Source organism: Telopea speciosissima, chromosome 1, assembly GCF_018873765.1.
Source record: "Telopea speciosissima isolate NSW1024214 ecotype Mountain lineage chromosome 1, Tspe_v1, whole genome shotgun sequence".
NCBI lineage: Eukaryota > Viridiplantae > Streptophyta > Magnoliopsida > Proteales > Proteaceae > Telopea > Telopea speciosissima.
In genome coordinates, this window is record NC_057916.1 from 30814855 (window position 1) to 30835548 (window position 20694).

The following is a 20694-nucleotide window of genomic DNA, read 5'->3' on the forward strand; positions in this document are numbered from 1 at the left end:
CTTCAACAGCATTCTAGATGGTAATCTTCTCACTGGTGTGCTTTCACCTAAGCCATTCAAAAGCATTTACATGAATTTTCCAGGTTGTGGATTTCCCCTGTTTCATACGGGCTGCTCTTCATACGTAGAGTATCTTAACGGCATCCACTGCATGCTAGTTTTGGATGATTTGATCAGTTATCTATGACAATTTCAAATTGACAGCTATAGAAGTGAATGGAAACTAAAATGAATAGGACACAGATTGTGATTAGATGTGTCTTGGAACCAATTTCTGAGCATCTTTTTGGATGCTCAAGCATCCAAACTGCCATGAAATACCTGATTTACATTGGATCATTTGGTGAAAATCAGGAATCACGGAAAATTGTTGTGTTATCACCCTGATTTAGTTCTCATGACCAATAGGTATTCACACCTCCACCTAAAATTGAGGAATTTGAAGTCTTGTGTAGCATGAGAATCGTCATAGGTAGTGGAACTCCAAGTTGAGAGTTCATATTAACATCATCATAAATCATTATGTAGCAATCTTTAAACTGACTGAATTCAATTCTCAGTACCCAAACAGGCGCTGAACCAGCTTCTCTCCCTAACTTCAGAAATCTCCAATGTCTTGTTGTAAATAGGTGCTCTTTGGTAAATATTCAGGGCTAACTCTCAGCCTCCTCCTTTCCAGGCCTTTTTTTCCCCAATTGAAATAAACATATTTATGGGCCATCATCACTCAGAAGCAGATTCCGCTGTCGTTTGAGGACAGAGAGAAGAGGACTGAGGGACTGAATTTCAATAGTGGGTTTATTGTTCTTGTTCTTCTTCTGAAGATTTCCTTTGCTACTCTAAATAGAGGAATTAATGGTATCCTAATCACCTAACAATAGTGACCAAGAATCAAAATGAAACCAGAACTGTTTGGTTAGGAGGAACCAGATTTCGAGAGAAAATACGACATTCACAATCTGCTGGTCAGATGGACTAGGTATGCTGGTTGAAGGGTCTATATAGGAATAGAAATATAATTTTCAATATTAGGAGGAACAGAAATATAATTTTCAATATTAGGAGACAATCCACTGGTCAGATGGTAAGTAATACTCTGGACAAAAATTAGTAACTTTCTAAAAGAGTGATCCTCAGTTCTGTAACTCCTTGCACAGAATAATAGATAGGGTATGTTGTGATCAGGAATTTAATATGCTTCTGGAAAGAGGGTTTACTTTTATGCTGGGCTGGAACTTAATTAATGACTGAACTCAATAAGAATATCAGAACCAGAACAGAACTTAGTAATGGATAAAAAAAACTAAAGTAGCAACAATTTTACCATTTATATAAATTGACTGGAACAAGACTAGATTGAAGACTAAACTTGAAGATGAAGTGTTGGGTACAAGAAGAGGATATGTTAATCTCCCACCAACTAGAACATGTCCTCCCACCAATCTCATCCTTGGAATCTTACCAAGAGCTGATGTCCTCGCAACATGAGGCATCTCACACTCACATACACATAGCATTATTTTTTTTTTGTAATATTCATTGGCCACTATGGAGGCCTCCTCTTTATTTATAAAAGTGTAACAACATTACAAAATTAATAACTTTCTATTGCTAAGGGAGAGTTACTAATATAGAGATGTAAAGAAATAGAAACTTCAACATAATAGTTAAGTTTCTAGCTAAGAGAATAGAAATAGACACTACAGCAGAAAATAAATAAAATCAAGAAAATTTCTGTCAAGTATTTATTGTGCACAACAAACTCACTCACAAAGATATCTATATTTGCGGTTGAGGATTTCTTTGTTTAGGGAGGATTATGCCCAGACACATTATTTGAACATGATTTCATACTTTTATATAATTATCCTTGCATAGTCAGGAATTAATTTCATCTTTGTTATCTAAATGGGAACTATCACATAACGGACGACTGCAATTGAAGAAATGGCTGGAATGAATGTCCTCTGCAGTGATAAAACAAGAACTCTTACTCTCAATCGTGTTACTGTTGATTGAAACCTTATTGAGGTACATCAAATGAGCCTTGAGACTTTTTTGTCGTACATAAATAAGTTGATGAAAGAAACACTTATATTATTTGCAAATTACCTGTCCAACATTAAGTAGAATTGATTGAGACTGGTGGGATACATTTGAGCAAGTATTATACCACTTCTGTGGTGAATTGCTTTGGACTGACTTAAACATTTTGATCCGGTCTAATAGCTGTGCAGAACAAGACCTAACCCTGCAGTTGGGCATTTCTAGCTGGCATAAATATGGATATGCAATTTATATTGTTGATTGTTTTTCCATTTTCGTCATTGACTAGTGTATGGATTGAATTAGCCTAGTAGCCCAAATAGAACTGAAGCATTTCTGACTGACAAATACATGCAGTATATCTGCTTATTCAAGTATACTTTGCAGTCATTTCTGATTATGGCACCCAGCCCGCCAAGGGGAGGCCCTGGCCCTCAAGCTTGGGTTGTTATATAGCATTTCTGAGGGTATTGAGGTCTTGGAGGCTGAGTCGGATTCGCAGCAGCTGCTCAACTTTGTTAATGATCAAAGGTCTTCCTCTCCAATTGAAGTCCTTACCCTTATCCAAGACATCCGAGATTTAGCCTCTTGTTATAGACTTTTTACCTTCTCCTCTGTTTGTAGGGAGAGGGAGATTAATAGCACTGCTGACTCCCTTTCTAGGAGGGTCTTGTCTTGTGCGTGCGAGACAAAATGGCCGCTGTCCACTCCTTGGCTGTCTGCATTATGTAATTCAGATGCCTTGTGCGAAGCATGCTTCAATGAATAAGTTTGTTTCCTACCAAAAAAAAAAAGTATACTTTGCATATTCGATAATCTAAACCATGCTAAATTTGCTGTGAAAAAAAGAAATGGCCAAGTCCGTATGTGTATTTACTATAATCTTAAGAATTTTACATCGCACATATAGCATTAAACATTACATAGTTGCAGTTTCTTTCACCATTAATTACTATCCAGTGTACTTGGTCTAATAAACGGAAAGGGAATGAGCTTATAATGGCCAACAATGATAAGGTTCTTGACAATGGGGATTTCCTTCATGACCAGGGTCTTATAGTGGTACACCGGCATGCCATGGCGGCTTCAGACCATACAATAATTTCGGTAAGATTCTTGCCTCATGCAAAACCTAAATGAAGGCATTTTTATTTGAATCCAAGTGGGTGAGGCATGCTGAATTAGGCCATGTGGTCGCTCAAGATTGGAGTCTTTCTTTCTCCATGGTTTTGCCTCTCTATCGTTTATTTCAAAAGCTCAAATCTTGCGGTTATAAATTACAGTTTTGGAGCTCACATATGTTTAAGAATGGCTAGAAGGAAATAAGTTGTTTGACTCAAGAATTGGAGAAAATCCAGCAACACCCATAACATATTTCCTCTCAAGATGAGGAAATAGGGATTCGAGGAGAACTTGAGGATGCCCTCTTAAACTTTATCTCTTTATTCTTTGTCATGAAGTTTTTTCATCCACTTATTGAAAGCTGAACCACTTAAAGTGACTCAGGAGTGAGGACTTGTAGGAATGGCTTCTCGGTTTCCCACTTTTTTTTTGCCGATGATTGTCTAATCTTCCAATGCCCATTTGGTCAAATGTTATGGTCAAATGTTAAACATGAGTAAGTCTAGTATATGGTTTAGTCCATGTAATCCCCTTTCTATTTAGAAGGAGACCTCTTTGGCTATAGGGTTTTGATCTGTTACAGATCTAAGGAAGTATTTGGGTCTACCTACCAGTTTTGGTCAATTCAAAAAGTCTTTGTTTGCTTGCATTGATGAAAAGGTTCAATCTAAACTGTCAGGGTGGAAGGAAAGTCTTATCAGCTGCTAGTAAGGAAATTTTGATTAAGTCAATTGCCTTTGCATAAGCTACCTATTCTGTGTCCATGATTAGTGGCTAGCTGCCTTCTATGCTTGGGAGGCTTATTACTAGTATATATTTCTTATCATCCCTCTGTGAGTATGGTTTCTGAGCTTATTCTCCAACCTTCTAAGCAATGGAATATGCCTCTCATCCAATCTTTATTTTCTCCCCATGGCCCTTTTTGGGGTTTTCTTTGGAAGTTGTCCTTAGTCCCAAAGGCTACTACTTCCATTGCTGTAAGATGGAAATTAACCACTAATTCTATTTTCCCAATATGTGAGTGTGCGGAGGAATCTATTGTCCATGCTCTCTTCCAATGCCCATTGGTGACGGCCTGTTGGTTAGTATCCCCCTTGCGCTTTAATACTTTAATACACAGGAATTCCATGGTGAGAGCTTTAAAGATTGGATCAATTTTATTTTTATTAAGTACAAGGATTTTCCTTGTGTGATGGACTTTCACATTGTTTGGTCTTCTGTGATATGTCAGATCTGGAAACCTGGTATCATTGTCTCAGTTGCAGTTATGGAAGCAGAAGCCTTTCCAGATGAAATTTTGCTTGCTCAAGCACCAACCATGTCTTCTGTTGCGGTTATGGGCTTATAGGAATAAGCCCATTTATAGCCTGTGAATATGGATCACATAAACTATCAAGCCCACCAGCAAACTAGAAGCTCTGCTTCCATGGAGCTATTTTGTACCATTATAAAATATAAATAAATAAAAATCCTACAAATGCATCTCCAACGGAAGGAAAACACAATCTATCACATGAAGGAATAAATAAATAAATTAAAGAAAATGAAATAATTGAAAAGTCAAACCCATAGAGTTGACCACCATATGAGTTATAAGTTGTGCAACATGATTTGTAGTCTGTATCAGAGGGGGACTAAAGAAAATCAGTAGGGTTTTAAATCAATATTTTTCTCTTGAAGCCAATCTAACAATTCATGTATATCAATCCACTCTAAATTTATTTTATAAAAATGTAAATAGAAAGGGATTTTTTTTTTTTTTTTTAAATCTCAACTGGTTTTTCCCCTCCTTTGAAAGCTCCCAACTGAAGATCATGGGTTTGATACTTTGATATCCACACTTGATGTCTTCTAGGTGGTCCTCCTTTAGATTGGGTTGGGTTGAATCTTGGTCAAATCCATATACTGCAAGTCCTCCAATAAAGAATTGGGAAAAGGTTGGACACGCCGCCAGGGTACCACCTTGTGTCTATCTCTCTCCCACCCCCATGAAAAGGACCACCCCATCCCACCCATTAATCAAGGCCACCAGCTTGTCTGAAGTGGGCGGCGTGCCCAACCTCTGCCCTAAGAATTAATAAGCATGGTAGAATACAAATATTTGAAAGGAAGGGAGGGAGGGTGGGGACCAAACAAAGTTATAACCTACGGTCCTAAACCGCCCTTGTTTAGGAACAAGTTCTCTATCTAAAAGCCTAAGCTCTCGGACCCTGTGTCTATCTCTCCTCTCTTTCCTTGAAATGACCTCTCTGTCCTTTAGAAATGATTACTTTTCAATGACAATGTTTGGGTGTCTCTTGTCGGCATAGGCTACACTCCCATTTGTTTTAGTAGTTACAGATTACAAGAGGACTAATGAAGAAACCACTTGCACAATACTTGGATTGAGGATACTCACTTAGTTCCCTTCCAATTGCAGGACATGTTGTTGGTATGGGGAAAAAGATTCCTACATGTTTCGCCATGTGGGCAAATGATGTGGCTATTCAGACCATTGGCTATAGAGGTCATGGTCTACATTAATCACATGTCAAATTTTAGTGTTTAATTCAATCAAATACTTCCTATTTAGAGTTTGGTACGATTTTTTCAATTGGTCTAACCAATTCAGGCTATAATTTGGGTTTTTAAGAAATGATACAAATTGAAACGACCGGTCAAACGAATGGCTAGACTGAACCTGAAAACAACTGGGAAAAAATAAAACCCAATAAAAAGATAATTTTTATACATGGGAGAAGAGCACTCCACTGCCTGATTGTGTTTTCCTATGGAGGTAAAATGACTACCTCACCCTCATGTTGGATGCCCAAAACCGGTAAGGGACCGGACAGATAGAACCCATTAAGGAAAACTGATAGGAAATCTTTATTAACCCAATCAGACCAAAACAGAATTTGGCTTCGGTTTGGCCTAGTATATATCAAATATCGATTCGATCTGATCAAAATTGGACCAAACCAACCGATGACACTCCTAGGTTTACCCCACAGAACTTGTACCTATCTAATCTGTTACTTGTGGATAAATATAATTGATGCTGAAGAGCTAAAACCCATTTAAAGGAAGAGGTAAACCACTCTATCCCGCAACAACGACACCAATACTGTCTTATAACAAAAGAAAATTAAGTGGGTGAAAAGCAAAGAAAGGGATCCCTCGGCTCTAAAAATCAAAACTGCTAAGTTCTAATTAAAACAAGACACGATGAGTAAGTGCAACGACCTTCACTTACACATATTCCTTATTCGATACAAACGTGACTCCAAACCACAAGACTCCAGCCATGCAACCATGCGCAAGGGTCAAGAACAGAAATTGGTGCAAAACTCCAAGCTTTCATTCTCTTCTTTTCATCACGTTTGGATTACTTGTCCCAAAAGTAATCCAAACTTAATCCAATCTAATTTTATTATTAGTGATCATTGACACCATGTTGTGGCACTCTATCATTGATGATGTGGGTTTTGATCATGGGTAGAATCCCTTTGACTATGAACACTACAAGTCCCAAGGAGAGTTGAACTCATGACTTCTTAATTGATATAGTAGTACATGTGTGGGTTATATTCTTGGATATTGTAACAAACTTGTCAGTAAAACAAGGATCGGAATTAGGTCAAACCATTCTACTCGTTAAGGATAGGGCCTATCACGCAAGAGCATCAACTACAGAATTTAGAACAAATTGAAAAATACAATTATCGAACAAAGATTGCAATCGTCGAATATCATCATTGATAGAATGATTTCAGGAACGAGATGACCTCCATATTATCACTTTCAACGATCAGAGTATAAGCTCCTTTAGAGATTGCTTTAAGTAACGAACCTTCCTTGATTGCCATAGCTTCACCGATTAAGACGTTATCACATGCAATTGGGATGGAGAGTACAACCTTATAAAAAACACCCGAGTGATCCTTGATAATGAAACTCAATCCCCCAAATTATTTATCCTTAATTAGTAAGGCATCACAATTAATTTTGTAAACGGAACAAGATGGTGGGTTCCATAAGGAAGACTATAACGAAGGCGAGATCATAGCCTTAATATACAAGAGCACATTTAATGTGGAAAGAAAGTGTGGGATTTATAGTATGGAATGTGAGAGGGTGTACCTATCAAAAAAAGAATGCGGGAGGGTGTGATATGAAATTTGCATACTGAAGTCGCGAGGATTCTTTTCCCTTAGGCTCTGTTTGTTTCGACGTAAAATTTTACTTGAAAATTTTTCGCTGTAAATTTTACTTCGTGAATGTAAAATTTTACATGTTGCAAAGTTTTCCAATATTTGTTTCCATAAAAAAACAAGCATTGGAAAACTTCTATACATGTAAAAAAAATTTATAAGTCCAATTTTTTAAGTGAAAATTTCCAAATAAAATTTTACACTGAAACAAAAAGAGCCTGAGAATTTTTTTTTTTAAAAGTAAATGAAAATATATTATTGAAGAAATAGGCATGATGAGCTCAAGACTTCCTAAAGCCATGGAGTAGGAAGTGGCCAATCTATAACAAAAGTGGTTAACTTCCAAGTTGTAGCCTTCATTTGATTGCCTTCCCCTTGTCTTATTTGATTTCATATAAGTTAGGGACTTGTTCTCATCAAAGTGAACTAAGAAGTGTAACCTTCTTTTTAATTGCCCCTTGTCTTAGGAGATGATATATATATATTTTTTGGGGTAAATTAGGAGATGATATTTAATATAGTGGCAAAAGAGGTTTTTAAAAAGTTGAAATTTATTTAATATAATATTAATATAAAAATGGCAAAACAGGTAAAGGTCGAGAGATCACTGCCTAATTGTGTAGTCCTTGCACTAACATGGGGGCCATTGAGAGCACACACAAGGGTATTTGCCTAGATAAGATTTTCTATTTCATTAGGATAGGACGATAATTTTGCCTCGTGTTCTTATGTTTGCTCATAGAATCTACACAATCGGGCAACGTTCTTTTTTCCTAAAGAGTAAAATTACAATCTTAATTAGGACCAGATTTTCCAATTAAAAGTTATGAGATTTGAATTCTAAAGCTCCCGAATCACATTGGTACAGACTGTCAACGGACAACAAAGGAGGATACATTTGTCATTGTATTAAATGGGTATTTGGGGCCTTATTTTCTCTTGTTTTTTTTAAAAAAAAAAATCTCTTTTCTCCTCTTCTATTCTTTGTAGGTGTCCTTTTGCACATGGGATTTACTCTATGTCGTGTTGGTGGTCCTTAGAGATAAATTTCTGTAAATAAAATACAAAAAGTACCTACTCCCACTATTGAGGTTCCTTGAAACTTTTCATGAAATTTTGCGTTTGTCTATTTCAATTTTATCTTCTCTTGTTATTTTCTTGCCTTATTACCCTTTTCATAAAGAAAAAACAAATCATTCTAAGCTTGAGATTTGAGCCGTTGAACAACTTAACTTTGATTTTAGTACCCAAATTTCTTTTTCTTTGACGGAATATCCAAAGAAAAGTTGCATTTATATTTTTGTACTTTTCTTTTATTTAAGGGATTTGACTAACATGAAGAATGTGTTGAATTTAATTTGTTAAATTGATTATAAATTTTAAAAAATCAATATAATAGTGTTTTTTTTTATTCCATTAAAGTCAAAATAAATTGTAAATTATCAAATTATGATTGCTAATAGTAAGGTCATGTTCAAATAATGAGGAATTAGAACAAGAAACATGGTCTAATAATTAGATACCAACGTGTTTTAAGGGAAAACACTTACCCAATTGACAACGAATTGTTAGGGACATGAAAGACAAGGAAGATAAAAAAGGATAAGATGTGACATACACGAGTTTAGACTTTAGACTATTGTGATGGAGAGGGAAAAAAACAACTTGGAAGGGGTTATTCGAAATGGATAAATCTAAACAAATTTGCCTCACACAAATAAGGTGTTTTGTGTTATAACAATCATGATTAAAAGAAAAGGGTGGGTGCACATACAATATATATATATTTTTTTGATAAAATGGTGCACATACATCACTGTTTAAAAAATTGGAATCAGGTTAGTCGAATTAGCCAACTTGGATTGAAATTGGTTGAGACCGATCTTGATTTTTAATGTTCTAATTTAATTGAATCTAGGCATTTTCAGGTCTGAGAAGTCGATTCTAAAATTTTGACACTGATTCTGATCAATTCGGATCAAAATCGACATTGACCATTACGATTCCTAATTTCAATTTTCATAAACCCTGATATACATGTTTTAAGCAAAACAGAAACGTAGAGATGAAGAGGGGCATTGAGTGAGAAAATGTTTTATTTTGGATGGAATAAGCTCCAACGAGTTGGTATCTAAGTTAGTACATATTTGCAAATTTTATGCAAAGAATTTATGAAAGTAATGGGGAAAGTAAAACGTAGAGAAAGAGATGACAATAATTATATAAATTTTTTTTTTTTTGCATTCTTTTGTTGTCCAATCAATGGTTAGGATACTCTATTTAGTGGACTAAAGTGATGACAATAATTTAATTTCATGCACCGAGGTCTATTGTGATATTATAAAGTAGAGGGATCTACGACATGTAATGTTTTCTATCAATACGAACTTTATGGTTATTACCATACTAAGGTGTCCTTAAGGGCAATTAAGTTTAATTAGCTATTTGAGGAAGACTGTATTAAGCTATCTTGGTGTTTGACCCAATAGGATTGTACCACTTGATATTTTAATCGAAAAAAAATGAAACGTAGAGAAAGAGAGATTGATCACAATAGTTCATATCGATCTTAAGAGATTCAAAGTCTCTCTCACTCTTTAAGTGTTGGGTGTTGCCATCGTTCGAGGGAGAATTCCACTGTGTTTTTATTCTATCAAGCATTGAGTGAAGATCAATTTCTATTTCTATAGGTTCAGTGTTCAAGTGTTGTAAATTGTTGGACGGGCTTCACTTTGCGGCATTAAATATGTATGCTTAAACCCTATTGAGATGTTTGTTTTGAACACCCCAAACTACATGAGATTTGATTCATCGATTCGAATCGAAAATTTTTTGATTTAGAGTTGTGGCCACTAACACCAATAACTAGCAATCTGTTATGAGACAGTTTAATTAGGGTTGAGATTTTGGATAGAGTGGACCCCAAGATCCTCTACTCACATAAGTTTCCCAACCGTAAAACAAGACATTGAGAAAATTAGCAAGTGACTACAACATGATTAGATGAATTGAACCTTGGTTTGAAATTTCATATATGGCAAATCCACATAATTTCTTGAACACCTAATAATCAGAATTGTCATATCACATTTCACTTTAAAAAACCAGTTGTGGAAACCCGGACCCGTGCTGGTTCATTTGTAGCCCTTCTAATAACAACTATACATCAACTCGTTATAAGCCCAAAATTGGCACTTATCCTTACAACTTCCACACACTATATGAGTCTGATATGACTATTGTTATAAATTACCCTTCTTCAGACTTCAAGTGGGTTGGTTGGAGAGGTGGGCAGGTAAGGTAACTTAAATGAATAGATATAAATATTATATATATTTATATATATTGAAGGAAGTAGGTGAACCTTAAGATGATACAGTTGCACTCCTACTACTACTACTACTACTACTATTGCTTAGTACAAAGTTTAGTTAAAACTTAAAACTGTTCACATTTATAAGGGGAGTTGAATTAATCATGCTGACGACCCCCATTCAATGCCCTTTCAATGGATAATGAACGTTGGAGATCTTGACTGGACCCCATCCCTTTGTATGATTAGATCTCTACCGTCCATTTCCTCACTTTTCATTATAATTAATTAAAATTAATTAATGATGAAAAAGTGTGTCAAACTCAATTCAATTCCGGTTGTTACGGAGCTTTGGTTATGTAGATTCCCAAACAAAATTCAAATTTTTTCTTTTTACAGTTTCCTCCCTATTATTTAGAGAAATTTGAATGTAGTCTATTTTACTGTTTTATTAAAAACTCTTCATTTGGTGATTTAGGGACCATTCCTGCTTGAAATGTCGAGAGTAACCTCCTGTCTTTATATTTGTTTGGTTTATAAAAGGGCTCCGCAGTAAATTTACGAATGAGAAGGGTAATTACGGGACAAATAAAATAATCAAGAGAATTACCTTTTGAAAATTAGACTACAAATCTGAACTCGATTGCGTTTGCGTCTCTGTGTGAGAGAGAGCAGAGAGTTCTCTTCCCTCCAACACTCAACTTTGTCTCTCAGCCACTCTCCTCTCCTCTGTCATTTAATCGATTGCAGAGGCTCCACGCCTGCGTGAATGCGCTTTTGCCCTTTCACGAAACCAAGCTTTTTTAAACACCCAGAAGTTCTTATTTTTTCCTCTCAGTTTTGTTCCAACTTTCTTCGACAAAAGTCGCCTGGAGGAATCGATGAGTTCTCAGTAGAGCTGTGTAGAGGTTCAGGTGCTTCGATTTGCTTCTTCTGGATAAGAATTAGTGCTCGGTGAATTCTGTTTTTGTTCTTGTCTTTGTCGACTTTTACTCGTTTCGGCTTCAGGACATTTTGATTTCTTGAGCGGTACGATGAACTATCAGACGACTTGTAAGGGTGAGTGTTCTGGTCCTTTTGGATACTTCTGTTGCCAGTGAATAGAAGAGGCAAGGATTCTGAAGACCGGATCTGTGGAAGTCTTGGAGCTTTCAATTTCTCTGGTTTTACTTCACTTCTTTATTGTCTATCGTAACTCTCGAGAGATTCTCTTTTTTCAGTCAATGCAACGGGATTCGAAAAGCTCGGTTCAGATCTACGGACAAGAAGGCATTTTTGAAGCAGCTTTGGCGGCTTCGAATTTCAATATTCCGACGGAGATTCTTGTTTACATCACTTTTCAGTGATTCTCGCGGAAGAGCAGCGCGTTTTGCAAGGTGAAAAACCGGAAGAAGAGTTTCGGATACTTCTTCCAGTCATTCCGAGATTTCCCGTGTCTTGAACAGAACACTTGCACTTGCAGATGCTCTGATCAGCAAGAGGCGTGCAAAAAAACAAAAAGGTTGGTGCTTCCGATCTCTGATCATCTTGCGGCTAAAGTAGCGGCAATGGTTGCAGAGGCTTGGATTTTAAAGATGGGGAACCAGGTAAGTCACAATCTCAAGCACGCTCTTTCCCTAGACCCTTCCAAGAGAAAGAACAACAAAAAGCTAGAACAGAAAGAGACTATTGGCATTCTCTCTTTTGAAGTCGCAAATGTAATGTCGAAAACTCTTCACCTCCACAAATCCCTAACCGATCAGGAGGTTTCTAGGCTTAAAAACGAGATCCTCAAGTCTGAAGGAGTAAGAAACCTTGTCTCCTCTGACGAGTCTTACCTTCTCGAACTCGCCGTTGCTGAAAAGCTCGACGACCTGAACCGTGTGGCTGCTGTTGTTTCTAGATTAGGGAAGAGGTGTACTGAGCCTGCATTGCAGGGTTTCGAGCATGTTTATGCTGACATTATGTCTGGGGTTATTGATGTGAGGGAACTTGGCTTCTTGGTCAAGGACATGGAAGGAATGATTAGGAAGATGGAGAGGTATGTAACTTCGACTTCGAATCTTTATAATGAATTGGAGGTCTTGAACGAGTTGGAGCAGGCAACGAAGAAGTTTCAGAATACCCAACACGAGGAAAGTCGCCGGGCCTTTGAGCAGAAAGTAATCTGGCAGAGGCAGGATGTGAGGCATCTAAAGGACGTTTCACTGTGGAACCAGACGTACGATAAGATTGTAGGGTTGTTGGCGAGGACGGCTTGTACAATTTATGCGAGGGTCTGTATTCTGTTTCGCGAATCTCTTTCAAGGCCTGGCCTCTCTGTTTTAGGGACAGAATCCTCTACTGGAAGAGAAGGTTCATCTCCTGCTCAGGAGCAGAGTGGACAACTTTCGGGCCAGATTGATGCGCGACGTCATTTTAAGCTGGCTTCTGAACCGTTACAACCGGCTTCAAGTAAGAGCAATGCTCATAAATCAGGACCTATTGAGAAAGTTGCAGGGGAGACAAGGCCGACAACTGCTGGGCCGAGGCTGGTATCACAGAGAAGTGAAGTTATTTCTTTTCGTGATGAAGATTTCATTTTTCCGTGCGGGGCTAATCCTGGGAAGCTCTTCATGGAGTGCCTTAGTTTGAGCAGTTCTGCTTCAATGTTGGATGATGACTATGAGCATGAGGACCACAATAGTCATTCTTCAGGTTATCACACTGCTGGAAATGGGTTGAGGAGGGAGCATCCATATCGATTTGGTTTCTCTGGTCAAGTTGAAACTGGTGCTGCTTTAAGCAGAGATCAGAAACAGTCCAAGTGTAGTTTGCCTAGCAAATCAATATTTGGCTTCAAGAGTAGGTCAATGATATATGCCACTCCTTCCACGGTTGGAGGCTCTGCTCTTGCATTGCATTATGCAAATGTCATAATTGTCATTGAGAAGCTGCTTCGCTACCCCCATTTAGTTGGTGAGGACGCCAGGGACGATCTGTATCAGATGCTGCCGACAAGTTTAAGAATGTCATTGAGAATGAGCCTCAAGTCTTATGTTAAGAATTTGGCAATATATGATGCTCCCCTTGCTCATGATTGGAAAGAAACACTTGATAAGATACTAAAATGGCTTGCACCTCTGGCACATAACATGATCAGATGGCAAACTGAGCGTAATTTTGAGCAACAACAAATTGTTACGAGGACAAATGTTCTTCTGCTCCAGACATTATATTTTTCTGATAGGGAGAAGACAGAGGCAGCTATCTGTGAGCTTCTTGTTGGTCTGAACTACATATGCCGTTATGAGCACCAGCAGACTGCCTTACTGGATTGCGCAAGCAGTTTTGATTTTGATGATTGTGTGGAATGGCATTTAAAACACTGATCTTTGTACATTCTGTGACCGAGTGGGCAATGGTGGAGACTATTCTGTGACTTTTGATGCTTGTTTCTGGACATTCCTTGACTTTTACACAATGTGGATACAGAGTTTGGCACTTGGAAGTGTTACATGATGTACAATACAGTTACTGATTGTATTTTGCTTGTGAGGTATGAAAATTTTCGAATGTATATAGCTCCAAAATATTTATAAGAAATACAGATTCCATGTGTCATACTCTTTTCTGCTGAAAGAATCCAAGATAATAGCAAAATTTTAATGATCCAAAGTTTATTTGTTTTCGACTTGCTTTACTTCTCCTGAGTTTGCATGTCTATGCTCTAGAGTATATTTTATAGTTGAACATCAATTGCCTGCACACTTACCAGTTGCTTGTAAGAAAGCTGAATCACAACGTTTACATTGGTGCATCAGTTCAAAATAAGAGTGATAATTGAAAATGATATTCATGACTATTAGCTTTGTGGCTTCTGAGCTGTCTTGTGGTAGAAAGTCAAAAAGCCCAAGAACTTTAGCAAGTAATCAAAACTCCATTGAGCTACATAATGGAGTTAATGGACTTCAATTCAAATCAAAATTGCTACTTGTAGAAGGCAAGCATGCCTCTCACACTGGAACAAGTCACTGTAACTAGCTATTGAATATATTGGAAAGTTGTGAACTCTCACATTTCTTATTGATGAAAATTCAAAAGCTCCTTCCTTGAGTGTCTTGGTCTCATGTCTCTCTCTCTCTCTCCCCCCCCCCCCTCTCTAAAAAAGGGGTCTTGGTCTCAGGAGTGGGGGAACTGAAAACATAATGAATGAGGAAAATATTCAGATACAAATGAAATTAGTTATTGAACAAAGGGAAAACTGTACTAAATTGAAACCCATACTCCTGATTTGCTATGTGGTAGATATTGGGCCACCAGGTAGCCTTTCCTACCTAGGCTGTAATGGAAACCAAACCTTTCTTATTTTTGATAAAAATATTTCAAGTGCATGAAAGCAATGGAATACAATATTTTCAACTTAACTACAAGTCACCTCAACCCAGCCTCATCTCAACTAATTGGGGTCGGCTACATGGATCTTCTTTCTCCAATCAACTCTATTCAAAACCATACTTGTTACTAGTCGTAAGCTACGCATGTCTTTCCTCACAATTTCTTCTAAAGCCATTTTAGGCCTACCTTTGACTCTTTTTGGTTTTCCAATTTCAATCATATCACCCCTCCTTACTAGAGCATTCAAAGGCTTCTGTTGCACATATCCATACAAGCTCAAACGATTTCTCCATGTATTGGACCTACTCCAAGATTAGCTCTAATTTGTTTAATTCCTTATTTTATCTTTTCTAGTTTTACCACTCATCTATCTCGACATCCTCATTCAGGTACACTAAGTTTTTTTATATGTAATCTTTTCACCACTCAATATTCAACTCTATACATCATTGCTGGTCATATCATTGTTATATAAATTTTTCCTTTGAATTTAAAGGAATATGTCGATCATAACACTCCGGATGTACCTGTCCATTTCATCCACCCTGATCTAATTCTTTGTGCAACATCATCCTCTATTTCTTCTTCTTTTTTTTTTTTTAAATAATTGAGCCTAGGTACCTAAAACTATTACTTTTGCGGTATCTCCCTATCATCAATTTTCACTACCCCAGTTCCAGTCCTACTATTACTAAAGTTTCTCTTCATGTACTTTAGTTGTGTTCTTATGGAATGCAATATTAGTTTTTCACATTTGATGGTTCTTAAGGTAATCCTTCTCCCCCACCCCCCTTGATCTTTTTCTTTATATAATCTGATCTTTGCTAGAGTTGTTCTCTCTTTAGTTCCAGCTTCTGATTTTCTTTTTCTTCATTACTCAAACCTGTTATCATAAGTTCAACCAAACTAGAGAGATACTGACTTGAAAACAGATGCATGGTATTGAGTGTATAATGTAATACTTCTATAAGGTTTTGACAATTAGGAGAAATTTTATTTTGCTTCTGAGGAACTATGCTACCTCCTCTTTCTAGCTTGCTGTGGAGGAAGGTCAGTATTCATCTTCCCATTTCCCTTTGTTCTGATATTCAACTGATTATCAGCTTATGGCTTAACATGAACTTTTATTCCTACGATTCGTAAGGATCAGGATTTGTGTGTGACCTTTGTATTACTTGTCGGTGATAGCATTACTAGAGCATAATTTCATTTTCTTAGAATGTATTTCCTCTGACACTGATGACACTCCTGACCCACTCTTAAAAGAACCAATAATTCATCATCTGGCATTGACTCTTGGTATTTTATATTTACAACCTGATTCAACTTCCTAACAGAGTATTTTGCTTTGGCTTCCAGATTTCTTACTCCAGCATAAAGGTTGACATGAGACTTAAAGAGAGCCCTTGAAAAAAGATGCAATTTTGAATATGCAGGGACATAAGATACCTGTATATTTATATATTTTTTTTATCTGCGTCATATAATGTTGAAAGCTGATGATGAGATTGCTTTGTGGTTCTCTAATAGCTATATAAAGCCATTTGATGTTGGATGCATCAGTTCCAAGTTGCAACACATAGCAGCAACTTGCATTTTCACTGTTGTGTCTTAGCTTGCTGCTGGTGCAATGGCAGTAGTGCCTTTCAATCACCATTCAAAATAAGGCAGCATGGAAGTAACATCAAAGACTATACATTACTTTCTAGCTTTATAGGTTGATTAGAATTGATATCTTGTTGTTTGAGAAAGGGGCAAGAATTCCTCTAAAGTTGAACTTCATATACGCTTTTGAGGATGTCACTGTCACTGTCATTTTTATATACTGGACAACAAAGCTGAAACCTATAAATGTTGTCACATTTTTTACCATTTGATGGATAGGATTCTGTTAGGATTGGCCATTTGTGAAATTTCAAATCCACATATTTCTTTATATTTACAACCATTTCTCACTGGTTTTGACTTTTTAATAGATATTAACACTATCTGTTCACAGTATTTTGGCTCTGCTAGAATACCACATAGCATATATACTAGAGCTGTATGAGGAGGCTTCCCTAAATGACCATACAGGAACATTTCTTTTTATTAACATAAGATGTGAAAAAAAAATTTGAATGAAAAGGAATCTTCCTTTTAAGCATAACAGGAATCTGATTTATTTTTACAATTTAATGAAAATAGCAAATTTACAATCATAGTTATCAGGGTGCCTGCCGCCTACGCGTCTAGACTCTTTCTTGGGGTCAAGGTGACATCACACCTTGATACTTCATGAGATGTGCTCTCTTATCTCATTTTTTCTCATTTCTTTCTTGAGGTATAATGGTGGGACCTTGGGAGGAAATTTCACTTGATTTCATACAGATAAAATAATGGCAAACCCAACAATCTTATAGGAAAGTTTTTCTTCACCCAAGGAATCACTTCACCCATCATTGTGATCTCATCATTGATAAGGATAAAGTTTCTCTCCTCACACATGACAACTGGATGGAGGAGAAAATCAAGTAGAAAATGGAGGAGAACATCAAGTAGATAATCATGCCTTATTTGCTTGATGTTTAAGATACTAGAATCCTCCTTTTATGTTGAGAGTTTTAAATTGAATATAACTTTCCCTTTGTACTCCTTTTTTATTCTATAAATAAAATTACCAAAGCAAGCCATTCATTCTGTTATGAACAATCTAGGCATTTTGATGCAACTCTTTCCCCCCCCCCCCTGCGCTCACCAAAAAAAAAAAAAAAAAAAAACAAAGGAGATTGCTGAACTCGAATCGAGAGAAGATAAAACAAGCTTCAAAGAAAGCATAATTCGGATATAGAAATTTCCTCAGTAAAATAAGGATAACTTATTAAATATAAATTGGTTTGAGGTGATTCCAAAGTCAAAAGTTCGAGGACTAATAGTCTAAAACTTTGCTAGCAAACTCTCCTTAAAAAAACTTATGTAAGATCTCCAAAAAATTTCTTGAAGTAGAGGCATATTCATTGGACAAATTCTGAAATGGCAAAGAGATGAGTATGGATAAATATGGGGTTGAAATGCAACTTTTCTAGGATGATTACAGCTTCAACGAGGTCTTGCAACTCTTCTAAGATGCAAGTGAAGTAGAAAATTTCAACTCTTCTAGGATGGAATGAAACTTCTTCAAGGTTTCAAAGGAGAACTCTTTTAGGTTCAAAGAAAACTCACAATTGGAGAATCACAATTTGATTGATCAAAATTCACTGTTTTGTTATAGAATTTGATGGCCTTTTATAGGCATTACAAGAATTGTAAAAAGAAAATCATACCCATGAGATCTAAAGGCTGAAATTACATGTAAACTTTCCAAGAAAAGAAGACTCCAGAAAATGTAATAATGAAAGTAACTTCCATGACATAGGGGACTTCTCCAATGTGCCTTGATGCAAGCTCTGAGGTTGAAATGGGAGTCCCAATAAAGAAGGCTCTAGAAGATGTTTAGTGCTACCCAAGAGAGTGCATGGGAGAAGGTGAGCTTCATGGGGAAATGACGAGATACAAGGGAGACGAAAGGTCATGGGCGAGTTGGACTACACATGTTCAGTATAAAATGCATAAATCCTTCGTTTTAGCTAAAATTGACCTCATGCTAATGACATTTTAACGAAGATTGCAGATCTATAATTTTGTCTGAAATAGATTTCTTCAAATTCTCATTGTCGGTATCCCAAAAATGCCCTTGAAGTTGGTACATGTATACAATTAGGATTCTGGTTGGGGCCTTGGGCTAGTTGCTACATGGTTTTTGCCTTGGGGTGAACTTTGGGCTGCACTTAAGCTCTTTTGAGCTTGGGCCACACCTTGGGTTGGGCCTTGGAATGTACTTGTTGCACTTGAAGTCGGGCTGATCTCCGAAGAGCATGTGGTTAGCCCAATTGAGTAGAGAGCTGGTCAGGGTCGGCAACATGGGTATGAGCGTGGCCTGCATCATTCTCCCTGTCTACAAAAGAATTCGTCCTTGAATTCTTGTTCCACCAAAATGTATTTGAGCTCCATCGGAGGTCAAGTGCAAGCTTAGGGATCACGTCATGCATGAGACAACCAATAGAAATGAGATTGGTGACAAGGAAAGTATTCTCCCCTTTGCTTCAACTTGTTGATATTTTTACCAAAGCTCTTGCCAGTTCTGCATTTTTATCTCTGCGGTCCAAGCTTGGTATTCATGATCATTCCCACCTTCGCTTGAGGGGGAATTATAAAGATGGAGTTTCTACTCTTTACACAAGATAAGTGGATTGAGGAGGAAATCAAACGGATAATGGAGGAGGAAATCAAGTAGATAATCAAACATTATTTGTTTCTATGTTTAAGATATCAAAATCCCCCCTCTTTTTTTTTGGGCCTATAGCTTCCAAAGTTTGAGCAGATAACAACAACAAAAAACTCAGGCTTATCCCAACTTAATAGGGTCAGCTACATAGATCCAAACAAAACAAAGTAGAGAAAACTGAGGCCTAAACAAAAAAAGGGGGAATGAATAGATGGGGAAAGGAGGGATGGGAAAAGAGATGAGAAATGAAAATGGAAAATGACAAATGCAAGATGGAAGATAAAAAGAAAAATGAAAGGTGAAGGATGAAGGTAAGAGGAAAGAGGCACAGTCAGGAGAATCTCAGCTAAATGGGGTCTGCTATATGGATCCTTGCTCCCTCCAATAGGCTCTATCTGAGGTCATACTAGGTACAAGACCTAAACTATGCATGTCCTTCCTCACAATTTCTCATATGGTCATTTTAGGCCTGCCCCTATCACTTTTAGCTCTTTCAATCGGGATCATATCACTCTTCTTTATTGGGACATCCCTAGGCCTCCATTGAACATGACCATACCATCTCAAACGACTCTCTTGGAGCTTGTCATTGATTGAGGCAACTCCCAAGTCAGCTCTAATACGTTCATTTCTCACTTTTGAGCAAATACAACTACATAGTAGCGGGCCCTATGTGTTGGGTTGAGAGATGAGGTTCTTACCTCAATTTTGGAGAACCTTTTTCGATTCCAATGTGATCAAGCATATATACACGTATGATGAAGAAAAATTCAGTTAGTAACATGCAACAGCCATTACTTTTTGTCATGATGGTAGTGGTTTATCAGCCCAGAAGTTGATTTGATCAACCAGCAAGTCAGCCTCCTTCCATAAGTTGATCTCTGTCTGGGTTTAAAAACTATTAATAGTTCTTCTTTCTCTTCTTAATTTCCTCTCTCTTTTGTGTATCCTGACAAGTCCTGAATGTGTGTGATCTATGAGGTACAGGCAAGGAGGACTATGCCATGCATTTCCTACGACATCAAATGATCGGACAGAGCCTGGGCGTGCTATGTAAGGTTTTAGGGCCTCATGTATTGAGCAGCTGATCAGACACAGTCACTTGGTGGTTTTATCTCATTTTAGTAAGCAACTCAACTCACCTCCTTGGTGTTGGAGGGCATAAAGTCTCGTGGATGATTTTCAATCCTTTATGCAATTTGGATACTCTACTGCCAAGCTGCCCGGCAGGACCCTACTGCCAAGACACAGCAAGGCGGTAAATGACCACCTTACCCCTACTCGGGCAAGATGCTTGGGCAGGGGTAAGGCGGTCATTCCTCACCTTGTAGTGTCTTGGTAGTAGGGTCCTGCTGGGCAGC

At 37.4% G+C, this 20694-nt stretch overlaps 1 protein-coding gene across 3 annotated transcripts; it reads left to right on the top strand.

The window, feature by feature from the left end:
* Positions 1-11683: 11683 nt before the first annotated feature.
* On the top strand, positions 11684-16749 carry LOC122638296 (protein PSK SIMULATOR 1). Of its 3 annotated transcripts, none has more exons than XM_043831193.1 (2): positions 11684-11733; positions 11895-14256. In XM_043831193.1, the coding sequence occupies exon 2, from the start codon at positions 12222-12224 to the stop codon at positions 14022-14024; it is 1803 nt and encodes a 600-aa protein (XP_043687128.1). In that variant the 5' UTR covers positions 11684-11733; positions 11895-12221; the 3' UTR covers positions 14025-14256. The 3 variants fall into 3 exon arrangements, 1 of the variants encoding a protein (XP_043687128.1); XR_006329395.1 differs by lacking the exon at positions 11684-11733 and adding an exon at positions 16390-16749 and having other exon boundaries at positions 12048-14191; XR_006329396.1 differs by lacking the exon at positions 11684-11733 and adding an exon at positions 16404-16749 and having other exon boundaries at positions 12048-14191.
* Positions 16750-20694: the final 3945 nt, after the last annotated feature.

Coding starts and splice junctions, on each gene's coding strand:
- LOC122638296 (XM_043831193.1), top strand. CDS start 12,222: ATGGTTGCAGAGGCTTGGATTTTAAAGATGGGGAACCAGGTAAGTCAC.